The sequence below is a fragment of the Cyanistes caeruleus genome, chromosome 4 (assembly GCF_971803275.1).
Source record: "Cyanistes caeruleus chromosome 4, bCyaCae1.hap1.1, whole genome shotgun sequence".
Lineage (NCBI taxonomy): Eukaryota > Metazoa > Chordata > Aves > Passeriformes > Paridae > Cyanistes > Cyanistes caeruleus.
The window spans coordinates 9,928,072-9,947,196 of NC_141704.1; the positions used below are offsets into that span (position 1 = coordinate 9,928,072).

The 19,125-nt window shown below is 36.6% G+C and overlaps 1 protein-coding gene across 6 annotated transcripts in view; it reads left to right on the forward strand.

The window, feature by feature from the left end:
* CACNA2D1 (calcium voltage-gated channel auxiliary subunit alpha2delta 1) overlaps window positions 1-19,125 on the forward strand; it is a 361,272-nt gene that overhangs the window by 58,332 nt on the left and 283,815 nt on the right. For all 6 annotated transcript variants that reach the window (XM_086886615.1, XM_086886616.1, XM_086886617.1 and 3 more), the window contains exon 3: window positions 9,544-9,660. In XM_086886615.1, coding sequence (XP_086742741.1) covers window positions 9,544-9,660 — 117 coding nt within the window. The remainder of the gene's footprint in view (window positions 1-9,543; window positions 9,661-19,125) is intronic.

Consider the following 19,125-nt stretch of genomic DNA (forward strand, 5'->3'; position numbering starts at 1 on the left):
ATCCATTTTTACATAGACTGTTCACAGAAAAGACTCATGACTAAGCTAATTGACAGCTCATTTAATCTAATAAACTACCACAAGTATGCTTCTGGACTCCAGCTCCTAAAATACCTCTAGGGACAGGAGAGAGAGAAGGAGGGGAACCCTGCAGTACCCAGAAAGGAAGGCCTTGGATTAGAGAACATGCCTTGTAGCAATGCACAAGCTTGTCTGTTCCAAACTGATTGAAGAGAATCCTCTTTTACAGAAACACTGAATTAAAAAATGTGGGTCTGTGTAAAGAGCTTTGATGTGACAAACACACTGGAGCTTCACTATGGCTGTTACAGCAAAAAATGCCATCTTGTGCAGTGAAACCTTTTCAGGCAACAGCATAATAGAATGAAGCAGCAGATAGAGGCAGTTCCAAAGAACTCTACTCTCCAAATCTGCTTCCTTTTTTGATTCATCTCTGCAAAAACAATCCATGCATGATGTTCATAGGGCATGCTGTTATTACAGTTCCAGGAGCTATAGAGTGAATCCATAGAGGTTGACTTAGCCTTTAAATATTCCAACTGAGACAAAAAAACTGTTTCTTCCTACAAAATAAATAGAGAGCCAGCTAGGTATGGGTATATGAGATGTGGTGATGAACTTCATTCACAAAATGAGTCCAGCAGCAATTGTTAGAAAATTTTTATTTATTTTGTCTTTCGAATGCTGTTTTATAATAATTAGCTGTTCCTTAGTGAAGAGCCCAGCCGAGATTCAGCAGGAGCACATTTCATCCCTTGCTCAGTGTGAGGTCTGTGTGCCTAATGCACAGATGGTGCGAGTCTGCTCAAGCACTCACACTGGCAGCAGCTTCCCAGGCCACACGTTCAGCTTTCCAGGTCTGGGATCAGTCTCTAGAGCTTAACTGAGATGAGTGACTTGTAGGAGAGACTGGTCTCTGATTTGAACTGCCCTGGAGCAAGGATGGTCAGGAAACCTTCCTTCTGCCAGAGGGAACTGTAACCTGGAGTAACTTTCTGTGGGATTCTACAGATTTTAGCTAAACTAATCTTAGAAGCTCTGTTCTAGAAGCTCTACAAACATACCACTGGCTTAAACCTATTGAACTGTCATACAGTGCTTGCCTTGTTCATTCATTATCTGTGTAGAGGTCTGTGCAAGGGGAGCCTTTAACAGCTTACTTAAAATTCATGTAAGACTCAGATCTGGATGATCTTCCCTATTATCATAGGAGCCTGCAATTCCTGCTTAAGAAGATGATGTGGCAGGTAACTTAGCAGTAAACAATTTCTTTCTTATTATTTTTCTCAATGATTGGCACGATATTTATTATTCTTTCTTTAGAGTCATAAAGTAAATTTAATGAATTAGCAAAGGCCTTATAAAAATTTGAAATTAGTTTTTGAAAATGTTAAACAGATACATGGAGTTGAAACTTCTATTTATTTTTATCAGCTGTATTATTTATTATTTTATGCATTAATGTATTTATTTATTTATTTTAACTACTATGTATCAAGTTGGATTAGATTTGTATATGCTTTAGCCAAAGGCAAATAATTTTGTATCTCATGCTATTCTCTGATGAGCTAGCAGATGGACCGAGGGGATATATGGCGACATTCCAAATTACGCTACACTCACCCTTGTTAAGCTTGAAGTAATGGAGAGTTTTATGATTAAGAAAAGTATTAAGAAGAAATGCAAGAACTGGATTTTTTTTTAAAGATAGTTGATTTTAAGGATAACAACCCAAATGTATTTGGTGGACATTTCTCTGGAAGTTCTGTCTGTGGACTTTGTAAGCTTGAAGTTCATTCAAAAATGAAATTTTTGATTGAAATGTTGTAATTGCCATAGGTTCTGAGGAGTTTGTCAGTATTTTGACCCTGGATTTCAAAATACTTCTGACATATAAAATAACAATATATGGTGCAGTCCATCCTTCACCCCTGAAAACGGAAAATGTAACTGATACCACAACACTTGTAGACACAACTGGTGTAACTATAAAGCTGTTTACTGTATGTCCTGGATGTACTCTCCAGTGCTCCAAGAAAGGAAGGCAAGTGTTTAAATTTGTAAAATAAAGAAATAAAGAAAATTTTCTATTCAAGTTGTACCACTCAGTGAGGTTCCCTATTACTGACTTCAAAAATCAGAAGTGTGTTATATTCTTTCATTTCTCTTTTTGCTTCTTTTTGTTGTCCTCAATGAAACAAAATACTAAGCAACCTTTTTAAAAACATAAAGCCATTTTACCCATATAAAACAAAACTACATTTTTATATAGTCTTGAAATGAAAATTTAAACAAGTTAACTATTTTGAAGCTGTTGATCCACTGTTATTGGGTCACCAGTTTTACATTGGTTCCTTGAGTTCAGGCCATATTTATGGGTCATTCTGGTTGTCTACAACTGAAGTTTCTCACTAAAGTGCAGGTTTTTTTATGTTGTTTTTCTAAGGAAAAATAGGAAAAAAAATGAAAAAAAGGGAGGAACTCAATTTAATTTTTTAAATTACCATAGTAATGTGCAATAAAATAGATAACAGAAAGTTTGGCAGAGTGAGAGTATATTAAGCCAGCCTCTGAAGCACTTGCATTCTTTCTAAGCATAAATAGACACACTATTCACACTTGTCTTTTCATTCCTAAGGCGAGGACACCAGTCTGCTGTCTCTGAGAGGGGTGTGGTGAAGGAAAAGGGGGTCAGAATTACTTTTAGAATGGAATTATGAAGGGGTTGGTACAGTGAAACATGGTCACTTTGGAAACTTATTGTGGAATCACAGTTCATTTACCATAATTATAATAATGTGTGAGATGGGTTAGCCTGTTTAGGGACTCCCAAGGTTATTAACAGCTTTTTTAACAATGTATGCCCCATCTGAGGTATAGCACTGCCACTGCTATATTGTGCTTGCAACCAAATACCAAAGCTGCAGGCATGAAAAGCAGAATTCTCCAAACAGAATTCTATTGAGTTTACACCTTGACCAATGTTGAGCTGGGAAATGTGAATACATATCTGCAAGTTTTCTTTGTAGTCCAAATGGAAATTAAGAGATTGTCAAAACACAGGGAGCCTCATTTACTGTTTGCAGATGCCACTCTCTCTCTACTCCCTTAGCAATAAACTGACATTTTGAAGCGTTCTTCCAGCAAACAAAAGCAGCTGTAAGTCACTAAGAATAGGTGGCTGCATTAACAAGGCTTGCTCAAGCTCAAGGGAAGAGATGGCCTAACATTATCATAGTTTTAATTACTATTTGATGATCTGGATAATCTTTGATCAAGGCACTCTTCTTGATTAATTTGTAATATTCTGTTTGCTTTAACAATAATAAATTCTGTCCTGTTGGTACTTATATTCAGATATTTTTTTTTGTAGAAGCTCAGAATAAAATGGACCATTTTCTTTAAAAAATATTCATACACTAAACCAAACAAAACCATTAGAGCTAATAATTTTCTAAGTCCTGTGCTTAGTAAAATGCAAAAAAAACCCATTTGAATTCCCTGAGATTTAAAATTACTTTTGGGGAGAGAGTTGGTAGATGATAAATTGCGTTAAGAACAGTTAAGGCAGGCCAAGATTTCCTATGAATAAGTGAGTTTGAGAAATTACCTAAGTGCCCATCTCCAAATATACCAGACATGCAGAATAAATGTGAAACATTTTCTTCCTATTGGTCCTCTGTTACAAGAAAGATCCACTTGTACTCAGGAATTGGGAATTTTGAGTTCTTAGTCTCAGCTAAAAACCAGAGTTAAAACTGCTATGAAACTCATAAATGATGTCATCCACTTATTTAATACTGTATTTTTATCATTAGGAAGTAAAATTGAATACCTTAAAATACACTTTTCTTAACAAAGGGGGATGTAAAATCTGCTTATCATATCTAGCATAAGTAGAAAGCTGAACTCCTTTTTTATCAAGGTTTAAATATGAAGTGGCAATTACAAAAATTGCTTCTTAATTTGAAAGTCCTCTGGACTACTCTATTAATTATCAACAGTCAAAAGGGGCTGATGATTCCTACAAAGTGTTCCTGATTATATGCTTCCCTTTGAGTAGGCACCTGAGTGAGCCCATTGACTCTGGCACTGCTTATCCTCTGATGTTAACCGAGGCATAAGTGTTCCCAGCATCCTGCAGAATTCAGTCTGAGTGTTTTACTTAAGAATGAACTTGCTCTGATAATTTTTTTTTCCTAACGTGCATGTCACTACTATGATAAGTCCTGGTTTTCAGCACATCAGCTGCCCTGTCACTTGTCATCCCAGACCTTTAGAGCAGTCAGTGATCAGGCAAGTGACTCTGAAAAGCAACAGCTACAGTTAACTATTGGGGTGGTTTCCTCCTTTGTGTTGTTGCCATGAATTTCAGGAATGAAGGCATCTGTGAGTTGCTAGGGAGCAGCTGTAATCTTATTTATACACTATATGGAGCAGAGAGTAAGACATATAAAATACTCAGACTGATTTCTTTGAACACACAGAATGCTTCTTAGGAATGAGCATTTTTCAATGTATTTCACAGTGAATTGCGACTGATTCAAAGAAAAGAAGTGTCTTGTGAGAAAGGAAAATTGTCTGGCATGTATTAGAAATAGAAAGTATTAATATAACTTTGGAGATACGATACACTTGTAAGAGGATAAGATTTTCTTATGCTGGGTAGATCATATTGTTTTTGGCTACTAAAATTTCAGTTAAAGGAGAATATCTGCAGTAATAAAAAGTTAGCAATAATACTATATAATATAATATAATATAATATAATATAATATAATATAATATAATATAATATAATATAATATAATATAATATAATATAATATAATATAATATAATATAATATATATAATAAATATAATATAAAATTAGGAAATGGTTATTTCTTTTTTCTGACATTTCCTGCTCCCAAGATCTCATCATATGTTTGGATGTCTGTCACATGACCTCTCCTCTCTGCTTTTCTTTCAGAAATGAGATCATGATGTATCTTCATGGCACTGGCAAAAACAAAAACTAAAATTGCTAAATATATGTGTGTTGTTAGTTGATATTTTGTCAGGTAAACAAAGTTATTAAAACATAAACTTTGAATCTTTAAAAGATTGAATATTATTAATAAAGCTAAAATTTATTTATTTATTTATTTATTTATTTATTTTAACATTACCAAAAATTTCAGGAAAAAGGAAACATTTTTTTTCAGCTGAAGACTGGGCTGAAATTGAGCTGATGACCCGAGGTACAGGCAGAGGTTCCTGGTGAGTCTGGTCTTGGTCACTGAGGGAGACTGGAAGGACCAGGGGGAATTGGCAATGGGAGGCCCTTTCCGAAAATGAGGAGTGGGCAGAAAGAGAATTCTTTACTCATCCTTTATATAAGTTTTAATCTGTTCAGAAAGATTTTTAAAACTTATTTAATAGGTTAATTATTTTAGTAGTCAAGCTTGTAAAACCTAGGAAAAGATTTCACAAGTGCTCTTAGTAGTTTGTTGTGGCTGCTTTCAGAAAAGATGGAGGAAAAACCCACCACAAAATTTTGGTTGATTTTACTGCAAGCTCAGCACTGTCTTTGAGCAGTAGTTTTCGCCATCATTGTAGTCTCCAGCTGGTCTAGACTGACAATAAAGCATTTGGTGATAAGGCATTGATTGTTGACAGAGATGTCTCAGCCTAGCTGAGCTAAGTGGTCTTGAAAGGAGTATTGAAATAATAAAAGCATCCATAGATTTACCTTGTATAGATCAGTATTACTGGAATGGTTGAGCTATTTTATTTCTCTTTTACAAAGCTGGAAAAACTACAGTGATTTTGGTTAACTTTTGGAATTCTGGGTTTGAACTTCTAAAGACATTGGCTGGTATGATTTCTATGTCCATGGAAGTATTCTGTGATGGAAATGAGATTGGCATGTTCATGTCCTATGTTTGGGCTCTCAGCCAAGTTACCATTGCCTGAAGGAAAGGCTCTGTTGTTTTCTAAACTGGGAGAATGACATGTTCAGAGCAAACAAACACACAAAGAGGCAAAGGAGTTCTACTTCAGTTGAAAATAATTCTTTTTTTGGGTGTGATAAAGCATGAGGGCCATTTAAATAAATTTTCAGTGCTAGGGCCAGCCCCAATGCCTGCCGCAATATAGCAAGAGCCATGTAATAACATCTTTCATTCTCTCTCAATTTGTGCAGAGGTGTTTGACTTGCCATGGTGAGCTTTATAGGAAGCAAGGAGAGCATCTCTTTGTGAGAGATTTATAAACATGTCCTTGAAGACTGAACAGAGAGGGGCACGTTCTGCTGAGGAGTCGGCAGTTTCTCTAATCTTTGTCACATTCAACTATTGTTGTGTTGTTTCACCTTAATGTGACTCTGTCACGTTCTCTCCCCTAAAACCTTGCAGTTCATTATGTGCAATTTTAGTACAGTTTTTCCTGAATAAAGAAGTGCATGACTACTGACTTAAGAAAAGAATTAAAGTATTTTTGTGCTTTGACCTTACAGGTTTTGCTTAGTCATGCAATGAGGCTTTATTCTGTGACAAGTGACAGGGTTTTACTGGATATCTTTTAGCAAAATATTAGTGATTAAAGTTTTAAAAATATTTTAGATGTAAAAACCAATAGAAATTTACATTAATTAGTTAAACAGTTTAATAAATTGTATTCAAATTAGCTCATTTAACAAGCTACAGAGCCTGCCAAATTGTATTTTGTGAGACAAATGATCACACCTTTGCCAATAACACCCTTTATGGCTATTTGTGATGAGCATTTGCTAATTTTGTTAGACTGCTAGGTGGGAGGCTTGGAGAAGGAAAAGTTTGTCCCAGGGTGCCAAATTCTGAAGTGTGTATCATTTCTCTGTGTAATCTTGTTCTGACCTGCTGCAGTGCTATGGTGAATTAAAGAAAAGGGTAGTAGGCAACAAATAAATTATGTACACACCTCCTAAATAATTAATGAATATTAGACTGTTCCTTGGTAGTCAAGGCAGGTCTCACACTTCAGGAAAATAAAGAAGTGAGTGATGTTCCAAGTCATTTCTGATGCTGTTTGTTTAGGAGCTTGCAGGATAAATCTTCCACTGGCAGTAGAAGCAGGGTGGATTGGTGCTCCGAGCCCTGCCATGGGGTAAAACAAAAAAGGGGAGAAGAATAATAACTGACTCAGATCTATGTGGAATCTTGTGCAAATCTCAAAGGATTTTATTTTGGGTGGGAGTTGTTCTGAATTTTATTTTTTTGAGATCACTGACAAATACCAGTTGTGAAGCCAGCCTCAAAGTCAGGCTTTCTTAGTGGTAGGACCCACAATATCTGTTATAAAGGTTTTAAGGATGTTCCTATCTCTTGGTGATGATCTCTTTGTTATGTGATTCAGGCTTTTGAATTTTTCTGTTATCTGGTGCTGGAGAAGAAATATGAAAATGTTTATTTTTTCCCTACAAATGTCCCACTGTTCAACAGTTTGACTGTCTGCAGCTTTCAAACCATTCAAGCTTGGGGATATGGGAATACCTTCCCTATAGGAATTAGGTATGTGAGAAATGGGAGTGCTTTCAAATTGGGGCTTATGGGATCATGCATTGCTGGAAGAACAAATTAGATACGGAGATAAAAGTGCAAATTTTCCATCCAGGTTCTCAATCCCTTACCAGAATGGCGTACTGTGACTTTACATTGAGCACAGCACAAGAAGGACAAGACCTGTTGGAGTGAATCCAGCAGGACACAAAGATGATTAGAGAGATGGAACATCTTTCCTATGAGGACAGACTGAGACAGTTCAGATTGTTCATCCTGGAGGACTTTGGGGAGACCTTATGGTGACCTTCCATACCTAAAAATGGCTGCAAGAGAGTTGGAAAGGGACTTTTTACAAGGACATGTAGTTACAGGATGAGAGGGAATGGCTTTCAATTGTAGAATAAAATGTCCTGATTTCCAAATTTCTTTGATTGATAATTTTCTTATAGGACAGTTCTACTATTAAGATATGTCCTAAAAAACACCCAAAAACCAACCCCCCCCCCCAACCCCTAAAAATAAAAAAAAACCCACAAGCCCCTCAAAAAGAGATTTTTGGGTTTAGCCAGAGATGAACTTCTTGTGTGGCTCTTTTGAAAAACAAGCACCTCAAAAGTATCCAAACTCTGAGATGAGTTGATTAGGATCCATCACTTGTAGTAGTTTTCTGCTCATGGTGCACTGACTTTTTAAAATAGTTATTACTATATGAGGAATAAAGCTTATTCCACTTGCTCATGACTGTACTTCTGAAGGAAAATAAACAACAAACCCAGACCCAACAGAAATTTTATAAAATTTGTAAGTGCTGAAAAGCTGTGGCAGCTTATGGGACATGCCTGATAAAAATTTCCATCTCTAACTGTAGTTGTCAGAAAAGTTTTTGTGGTACTTATCAGCTACAGGCACCAGAGCCATACTGTGGAGAGTTTCTTTAAGCCTTAGCCCGAGAAAGCTGGCAGGGCTGGTAGGCTCAGTCTGCTGGGCAGTTTTTGGGCTCTCGTGCTGGATGGCAGCCAGGGCATTAGTGCTGGACCCGTTCCTGCCTGTGCCTGGAATCACTCCCTGGGAGACAGCGCAGCCCCCACCAGGCTACAGAGGCAAAGTACTTGAGTAAACTCAGGCCATCTGTTGGCGCATAAATTAGTTTTAACCATTTGCCCATCTAGCTATAAGGTATCCAATTTTTTTCTTTTTGTTTTTTCCTTTTTTTCCCTTTCCTTTCCCTTTACCAAGTTGTAGTAGGACAGATATAGACAAATGCATTTTTTGCATTTTTCTTGTTTCTTCCTTCTTACGGTTACATGCTTTTCACTTTAGTGTCTTTGATTAACAAACAAAATTATCTCTTTCATATACATGTTCTGCTTTGGAAACAGTTAATGGCTCCTCAGAGATAACCTTTATTCATGACAGAGGAGAAACATTTGTATTTCCCCTCTTCTCCCTCATCTTTTTTCTCCATTTCCCCTTTTGTATTTATGCTTTTCCCTTTTTTTCCTCTTACTTGTTCCTCCTTCTCTTTCCTTGTGAATACTAATACTATCATATGAATAAATAGATAGGGGACTAAACTGATTAAATTAGCATAGCTTATATTAATTAATTCAATTGGTATGTTTGTTTTTCAGCTACCAAGGAAGAATTCAATTCAGCAACAACTATTTTATTTGAAATTCAGTCATTTTAAAGGATCTTCATTTTACTGCTTTCTTAGCACTCTGTGGGAATCAGATTCCTTGATTATTTTGCAGTTGGTTAATTGACAAACTGGTCAATTTTAAAGATTTATTAAATGATTTTTAGCGTCAGCTTCTACCTCTCAGACAAAAAGGTGAAGTACTTCTTTCACAGGGCCCATTTGGATTTTCCTAGCAGTAGTCTTTATGGATGTCCAGTAGGAACAGACGACATCTTGATGCCTCTTCCAGCAAGTCACTTGGCTTATTTTGAATGTGTACTGTCATTCTGATTTATTTCCATTTTTTTCTTTTGCAGATTTATTTGAAAAACACAGCATTGTATACTGTACAAGCAAACAACCCTCGTCAGCTAGTGGAAATTGCAGCCAGAGACATTGAAAAACTTCTAAGTAACAGGTCTAAAGCCTTGGTGGTGAGTACTAATGGGTTAAGTTTTCTATTTAGTATTTTAAAATATCTTTATTTACTATTGAAACATGCTTTCATTGTTATTTTTACTGCCTATACGCTTAGAAGCAGTGTCAGTGTGATGTGTATAAGACATGACATGTAGAAAGATGGCTCCTGACTTCATGGTAAAAATGAACTAGTTTGTTGGCATAGGCAGATGTTTATAATATTGACCGACAGATAGAAACCACGGCCAAGGAAGAAATCAAGCTATAAATAGATTGGAAAATATTCCTCTAGGTGACGCACACGAATGTTTATAACTTGAAGATCACTGTACTCTATAGTCAGCAAGGAGCTTGGGGAAACAAGAAACAGGGTTTGGTCTTTTTTTTCTGATTTGCTAATTTAACCTGTATTTCATTCATATTTTGTGTGAAGGCCATGATTCATTGTGACCTCAAAATTCCTTATGCTTAGATTAAGAGCTATCTGTTTCTTTAAAGAGCTTTTGCCAGCAGTCCCTTTCTCTTCTATCCTGTAAAACACCAGACCTGGGTAATTGCTTTGTATGGTTCCTACTTAGACCACACTCACCAGTATAAGAATTTAAAGTGCTTTTCAGAAGATACTGACCAAACACACATGGAGGGATCTGGATGAATTAGCAAACATACTTCATTCAGAATGAAGCTGTTAGACATAGGTTTAAAAGATGTAAAAGCTGACTGGATTTTCTTGGGCAATTACATATCCACATTGGCTTGCAGATGAGTTTGGATATGTCTTTTAAAGTGAAAGAGAGAAGAAAGAGGGATTAATTCACCTAACTGTAGACATCTACTCAGCTGGTTGTCCTAAACTCCTTTTTTTGTTCAGTGGAATAAAACAGTCACTCCTCAGTCAGGACTGACCTGACATTTCTGAGTAAGACTTTAAAATGGGATGAACTATAGCCGAGAAGAACTTTCTTCTCTCTTTCTCAGCTGGAAAAGCCTCAAATCTAAATGCCTATATTGTAAATGTGTAAAGCTGGGGGAGATGAGTCCCACCCAAACAGTCCTTTCATCAGAACAGTTTCATGCAGCTGAAGAATCAGTGTGAGTGCAACTGCTGCTGCTGCCCTGAGGAGTCACCTTCCTGTAGGCAATGAAATTTTGGACAGTCTGTTGTCTGTGCAAAGGTACCAGAAGAGGTACCCATTGTCCTGCCTTTGATTTTAGCAAGGGTTCATTCTTCCAGTTGCCTTGTTTACCTAATACACAATGTGCATCAGTGTTATTCTGGGCCAAAGCTTCTCTAATTCATTCAAATTACTGGAAAATATATCTGATATTCTTCTTGTTTTCCTGTTTTACTTCAGTGGGCTTGTGTTTATGTGGCATCCTGTGGACTTTGTTCACTGTTGTAAAATATTGTAAATCATTTGCAGACCTTTGAGAATACCTAATTTTCCCGCATTTTTCCTTCAACCAATATGTTTGGCTTTTTTAAGTTATCAAAACAAAAGCTTGTCTTTTCTCAAGACTTAAGATTAATGTAGGGTTTTTTCTTTATGTGTGTGTGGTAGTGTGATCTTAAAATTTTAAGGAAATTAAAGAAGTGTCTCATGCTTACTTTAAGAAATTTTCCAGAACAGTTTTTCTGTGAATGTGGAAGAAAGGTGCTACTTCACTTGAGGCAAGCACATGGTCACGTTTTGAAAAGGGCAATATGATTCAGTTTCCTGAGGTAAAAGGTGACTGAATTAGGAGAAGGATGGTCCTTTGGTCCAGTAGCTCCTAGCAGCTCAGATATTTATACTGACTTTTCTCTTTGCAATGATCCCAGATGTATACCAGAACTTTCAATGACTTCTGATTTTAAACCTTCCTGTACATATTTTTATACACAGGAGACACTCATTATCTCCTGAACCTGATGTATTGATTTCTGCTAAGAGGATAACTTCATCTTCCACATGTATTTCTCTTTCTGCTTTTTTCAAGGACTACCTTTATGCTGTCAATTTATAAACTTTATGTAATGAGGCTGAATTATTTATCTGAAGTTTCAGCATTCTTAAGTCTGATGGGTCACATTTTCTCTGAAATCAGGTGTGGAGTTGAATGGAAGTGTTACTAATGACTGCATAGAGGGTTTTACCAATGGGGCTAATATGACTCAAAGTGTTAATTAAGTCCTGAATCCTGAAAAGAGTATGATGCAAGGGCATCAGACATCCTGCAGTGATGCCATGAGGAAGGTGCCAGTGAATTACATCAACAGTGTTACTGTTCAGAGACTAGCATACCTCAGGGGTGCTATGGTTTCCTCTAGGAAGGAGACACGAGCGACCCTAGGGCGAGGTTATAATAAACAAATATTAGTGATGACTTATCTAATAATAAGTTGCCTTCCCTTGAGCCATAAGAGCACCTCTAAATGAGAAAGGTCTCTTGCATTCTGAATCATTCGTGTTTGCATGTAACTGTGGGCTAGAAAAATCTCTAGCAATGAGAGTAAAGTTACCAGGTAAATGGGTGTGAGCTGCTGTTTGACAGAAGCTTAAAACTGGTAGTTGAAATAGGTACTTGGCTGAGGAAGGAGAAGGGGGAAAGTCCTGATCTGAGCTCACAGGGCTTTCCTAGGTTATTCTTACTAGGAAATGTGATGCATAGAAGAAAAAGTTAGGGTAAAAAAAATGGAAAATTTTCTAGCAAAGTGCAGTTGAGAAAGAGAGTAGTATGAGTAAGGAGAGAGCCAGGCAACAGCCTTCCAGTGAAGGATGTCAAAGACTGTCTTGCAATGGAGCCTGGTGTTGAAATAGTGAACATTTCTTTTGTAGCTTATTTCTGTTTACTGCTGTGTATTTGTATGGTCTAACCCTGCTGCACACTCCCTATTTCGATATCATGGATTCGGATTCCCATATGCAAATGGTCCTGCAAAGAGCAAGGAGTTGGACTCAATGATTCCTATGGGTTCCTTCAAACTCAGAATATTCTATAATTCTAGAATTTCATGATACTACAGGGAAGTTAATGTTCTGTCTCTGTGTACCTTACTAAATGGTGGGTACAGATGAGCTGTGCTACACTGCAACCTGCGTCCCCAGGTGTGTACTGGCATATGGGTGGAGGTTTCACTGAAAATAAATATAAAAATAAGGTGTCTTGTACCATATAATAACTACTGGCAAAACTCACAAAGCCTTTCCAAGGATACCAACAAACAGTATGCCTAGCTCATTGGGCTGTCTGGCACACAAATCGTTCATTTTTGATGGACTTAGCTGCAGTTGTAGCATTCCCACCCCATTCATGACTGCAATAGATTTCTGGAGCTATGTAGATCATGCTAATATATCAGAATTTTTTCATTCAAATGGAAAATTTGGAAGATACTAGCACTTACTTCATGAGTGTAATTAGAAATATTAAAGAGAGTACCTGACATTGTACTGTATTTCTAAAATATGGTTTGAAGACTTACAAATATTTCCTCATTGACTATATAAAATTAAACCATTTAAAGTTATTAATATACAAGATGGGTTAATAATTCTTTTTTATTGCTCATGTAAAATACTGTAGTAATGTTAAGATTTTTCAGAGATACTGATTTTTTTTTATCATACTTTAAAATTAGAAAGGTTTATTTTAAATACTTCTGGGGTTTTGTTTTCTGTTTATGCGTTGTATCATGAGGGGAATGAAGTATAATTTTATTTATATAACATATTCAACATACAAAAAGTAATATTGTGATATTTGGTCCAGTGCTGCACACCAATTTAAACAGCAGCTTCACTCCTGTGCAGTATGAAGTTGGTAGCTGTGCAGTCCTTGGCCTTCCTCTCCCCATTGCTCAGTAAAAGCTGGGGAGCATCCTGGATCTTCTACAGCAGGAAAATCTGCAGTTTTACCACTTCTCCTTTTTGCTCAGAGATTTGAATTATATAGTATAGATAGTATGCAACTTGTACTTTTTAGGTAGAAGAATATTAAGGAAAGAAAATTAAATATAACTGATACGCAGTAACAGTCTTTTCAAGCAGGCTGCAGAAGTTTTAGGGATAATAATCAAAACATCCTGTTTCTTTCTTAGCTAAGATCCCTTTCTGCATTCAGAAATCATTTAATGTTTGACTGTTTGTGTAATAGCTTGAGATTAATACTATTTATCCTCCTACCCAAAACTGTGTTTTATGCATATTCCCTTGCAAGTCTTTTCCATAATAAAATACCTCTTTTTGGAAAGCTTCAGTGGCAGGATATTATTGTCAACATTGTTGTACACTCACCGTGCATTTATTAGTACACTTTTCTTCCATTACTGCCCAAACCATAAGGCAACAGCATAACCATTAGTGTAAAGCAAACACTCAAGCTCCACTAAAATACATTTCACTGGAGAATGAGAGGCAGTCATATTCTCACTGCTGAATTCCTGCTGATGATTTATTTGTTTTGCTTTGGGGTCATTTGTGTCTGCTTTTAACTAACTCATGTTAAGGTCGCTCAGGGGAAGGCTCCGGTCGGTACTCTTGGCTTCTTCAGCTCTGTGTAGATAAAGATGAATTACGTGCACATTTGCACCTTATTGTCTAGGTTTCTTCAGGCATCTCAACCAGAGGCATAATATCTTCATTCACTCCTTGCCTTGATTTCTTAAGAAAACTGAGGAAGCTGAGTTTCCATGGAAACTGAGGCACAGATTGTGTGCTAGGAGACAGGTTCCCTCTACGTGCTGTTGGGAAATGTCCAAGGTGCACAACTGTGTCTCTGAATGAGGAGCTCAGAATGTTTATCTGCTGGTTAAGATGCAATTTCAACACAGCTGTGCAAGTGTGTCCAGATCTCTCAGTATTTCCCTGCCTGCCTGAAATAAGGCTTCAGTTTCTCACAATAAAACTGGGAAGCTTAAATGTGTTATAACATATTTTGAGGTTCCCATGCAGAGATCCTGTGCATTTTAAATAGGTTTGGGAATTTTTGTGTAGCTTGAAAGACCTATAAAAGTAAAATAAGTTTTGTAAGTGTACTTGATACTACTGTTTTTTTGAAAAGTATTCTCACTCTAGCTTGAATTTTGTTTTGATTTCAAAGAACAACCTAACACTCTTAAAAGCAGCGTGGGACACCTACTTTCTGGTCTGATAATCTTAAATTGCCTATAGTAACAAGATAATTTTTCATTCTTTAAAAATACTCTATAGATAAATTTGAGTTGTCCACTCATTTAGCAGAACTTTGACAGGACAAAGATGTCAAAGGGCAAAGGACAAGATGATGATCTCTTGGTTTTGGGCTCTGTTTCAACTCAGTCACCAGTTTCCTGAGCTCCACTAAGAATTCCTAGGGGCCAAAATAGTCCTGTCTCATAGCTTAGTCCACCCTTTCGGCATGATAATCTAAAGTTTAGAGCTGATCACTCTGTGATGCCTTGGGCCTGGTCTCTAAATTGAAAATATCTGTGAGTACATGTGGATACACATCTGGATATGAACATGCTTTAACAGGTGTGTTGAAATTGCTTCCAAACTATATTCCAGTGTCCCTTCAATTCCAAATGGTAAATCCATTTACTTTTATTCTCAGCCCATGAGGGCTAAAGTCCTTGCCTGAAAATAAGGTCATTCTCAGTGGTGTAGTTTGTATTCTCCTAAAGCTGGGGCAGTCTGTGCTTCTGACTTCCCTCATTACTTTACAGTGACACACTAAACACTGTGATTTTGTCATTAGGAGACACATATGAGCTACATCTTGAGTTGACGGAGGAATCTGATGTTTCTTGTTGATCGTTACGTATGTGTGTGATATCCCATAGAATCCACAGTTTTACCCTTGAGTTGTGTTTGTATCAGAGATACAATCAAGACAAAATATCTTTGCCTTGCTTCTATTTCCTAGATGATTTTACGAATGTAAGCCTTGTTGAGAATTGATTTGAAAACTGATATCAGTACAAAAAGAAGCACCACCTACGTCTTGGCAGATATACTACTATTCAATTTTTAATTTTCAGGTGTTCCTTTGACTCTGCCAGTTACAGGCAGTGTTAGACAATTTCATTGCAAAGAGCTCAAGTTGGAGAAATTCAGAGAAGGAAAATAACTCAAACTGTATTTAGTCTCCCAGCAAACAACAATTTTCCACATTTTGTTAATATTTTTTTGTTAGTTATGTGAAGAGCTGTGTGCCATAATGAAGCTGCAGTGGACTGTGTGTGCTGGGTTGTTTGCCAAAATAATTTCAGGTATGACTTCTAAGAAGAGGAAGTCTGCAAAGATGGAAAAGAACAAATTAACTGGAGTAAATTACCAATCAAAAAAATGAACAGTTTTGTCTGTGCATGCTTTTGTGTCATGCAGATAGTTTTATGTTATTTTTCACTCTAATGTTTTAATTTTCTCCTTGAAATTGTTTGGCTGTGCCTGTTTCTTCTCATTAATATTTTAAAGTATTTTATTTTACTGGCTTTTAGTTTCAACCTGCATGTCGCTCTTTAGCTATAAGAAAAGATTACACAAAGTGTGTATCAGCATCATAAAGCAAATGGCTTTAATTGCAATGATGGTCCCAGAAAAATGCTTACACTTTGGAAAAATACAACTAAAATACAGTTTCCTGTGTCTAGGGACTGTATGATCATGTATGCATGCCATATGTTTTTACCTGACAATATGTCTTGGTTCTTTAACTCTTTTCTGTTATCTATTTGGTAGAATTTTACATTGTTAGGACTCTAGGTGTATTCTACTCTTTGTATCTCCATCAATTCTCTACATACTAAGCAACTCACTGAGATGGAAAATATTTAAATTTTATTTCTGGATGCTTCCTGTATTTAAAATAGACATTATCATCTCCTTGTTGCAGCTCTAGATTTAGATTTCAGTTCAAGGCTAGAGTTGGTCTAAATAGGTCCTTCAGATATGGCAGGAGCTTCACAGGTGAGTTTAAGACTAATACTTTGCTGGCTTTGAAACTACCCTCACTGGAAATTTGCACACTATCAGAAGAAGTTTTGCATATGCTCTTTTAGACTACAGTACTGAGTCTATTAGCCTGTATGAACATTGTTTAAATCTCCAGATGTAAACGTAGTCTATTTTGAAAGTCAGCTGTAGTTGCTGAAGCAAATGCATTTTGGAATGACAGCTAGTGAGATGCAGCACTTGTGAAGTCAAACATTTGTCAACTTTTCCACATGTCAGATGTTTGAATTTGTTTTTGCTTGTCTTGCCTAGAGTTTTATTTTATTAGCGAAAAACCAGGTTGTGTGGATGCAACATCATGCCTCAGAGGATAGATTCACATAACTCACATACCTTGCAAGGCATCATGAAAGTCTGGAAAAATAAATCAGAGGGCTTGCAGTGAAAGTTCTTATGAATATTGCCTGTTCCCATGCTTTTCTTTTCACAGCTGATTTGCATTCTGCAGATCTTGTAACCTTGTTGACAGATAAAGAAGAGGTCATCCCTCCAGCTTCCCATGCCCTCATAGATAGCCACAGTCATAATTTTGATTTCTGTGGCCCTGAACTGTACATAGTGCTGCAATGGCATCCAGTCTGCGAGCTTAGAGAGACACCTGCTGAATCTCCATCCTGCCAGCGCAGTGCATTGCACTCGGAGCTTTCATTGTGTCTGAGACAAAGAAAGCTAAAAGACCCTTGTGGTAAATAATATTATTTGATGACCAGCTTCATCATCTGACATTTCTTTCTCCTTACACAGTAAATTGTCACTGTTAGCATAGTTTTGTTGCATTCACATTTCATATGGAGAAAGGTAAGGAGCACTGATAGCTGTAGCAATTCTTTCCCATTTAGACCCCTTATATATTCATTTGCACAAATTCACTTACAAAGTAAATGCCCATGGTTAGTTTTGCAGAAGTTTTGTTGCAGATTTTTTACTCCCTGTGAGAGATTTTTCATGGGTTTGTTACAAGCAGGTTTCTTTGTCTAGGTTTATGGATACTGAAATTTCATTTGTGAAAGACAATCTGCAGGCACATGACCTCATTAATGCCAGCATCACCCTGATCTGGGGGTTTGACTGTGAAAGGTAAAATACTGCTCAAACAAGTCTTGGTTTCTTTTGGTTTTAAAGTTACTTTTTAGCATTGGAAACTCAATATTTAAAATAAAACAATGCAATCCAAACCTCTATAGTTCTTTGTCTTGGATTACTTCCAGTTTTTGTCTCAAGGGCTATGCTAGCCTTCTTACCCTCAGGCAGCTTCTTCTCATGAAGTTATTTTCCATGTATGAGCTTCTGCCTGATAGGTGAAGAGAACTGTTTTCTTCCTTATTTCTTGGTCTGATGGGTTCCATTCACATCATGCCCAAAAAACACTTTTTATTTTTTTTTTATTCTTATTTTTTTTTTTTGTAAGACTGTTTTCCTCTGTGGCTAGTTGAAAATTTTACAGAAGAATATTTTTCATCATAAACAACATTTTTCAAATCGTAATATTACATAGAAGTAATTTAGTTTGTAAATGTTGGCATCCATACCCTAGTGCTGTCTAGTAAACCCTCTCAAGACTACTTATTTATTCTTGAGTCACTACATTTACATTTCCAACCACAATAAAAGCAAATCTAAAAATTTTTAAATCCTCTGTGAAATGAAAATTCCACTTACTTGGTGAAAGCTCTATTAAACATTATAGGAAGGAACGAAGTGCAAATGTTGTTTTCAGAGATGAAAACTTGCATATGCACATTATACATAAACTGTGGTACAACAGTTGTGTGTTGTACACAGCCCCAAACCTGCATTCTGCCTTTGTGAGGCTTTTTTTTTTTTAATTTTTCCCAGGACTGGGTTAAATTTGGGACTCTTTAACTTCTGTTGTCTTTCAGAATCTTTGCTTTAGGAGCATTGATCCCTGGCTGTATGCAAGATTCCAGTGTTTGTCTCAGTGGAATTCTTTGCACCCTTTTCTTGTCTTTTTTCACATTCCTGATATTAAAAGCTCAGATTAGATTGTGTTGCTGCAGCATCACACTATCTCCTGCTGAATTGTTCACCCCCTTTGACTAAATGTTTTCCAGGGTACCTGTGTCTGAGTGGGTGTTTTTTAAATATGCTACAAAATATGTATATTCCTGGGTTAGAGAGTTTTAGTAAATTGTCAAAACATTTGAATTGTAATTCAGTTCAACTTTCACTTCAGAGGGCAGAATGAAAGCACAAATGCAAAATTAAAGCTATGTTGTTTAAAATTGAACCCTTCCTAATTGTTATGTACGTGTCATGATAAAATGCTCAAATGTTTTTTCCCACCTTTACGTGGCCAAATTTTTAGTGAGATTGAGCTCAGTGTAATAATTGTTACTGTGGTGCCAGAGTAAGATTGAATTTAGAAATGCCAGTTTTGACAGGTGAAGTATGTAGAAGTATCAGACCTTCAGTAGAACTCTTGCTGCAATGAAAAACTACTGAATCTGTCCTTTGCACAAGAAAATGATAAATCCCCACTTTTGG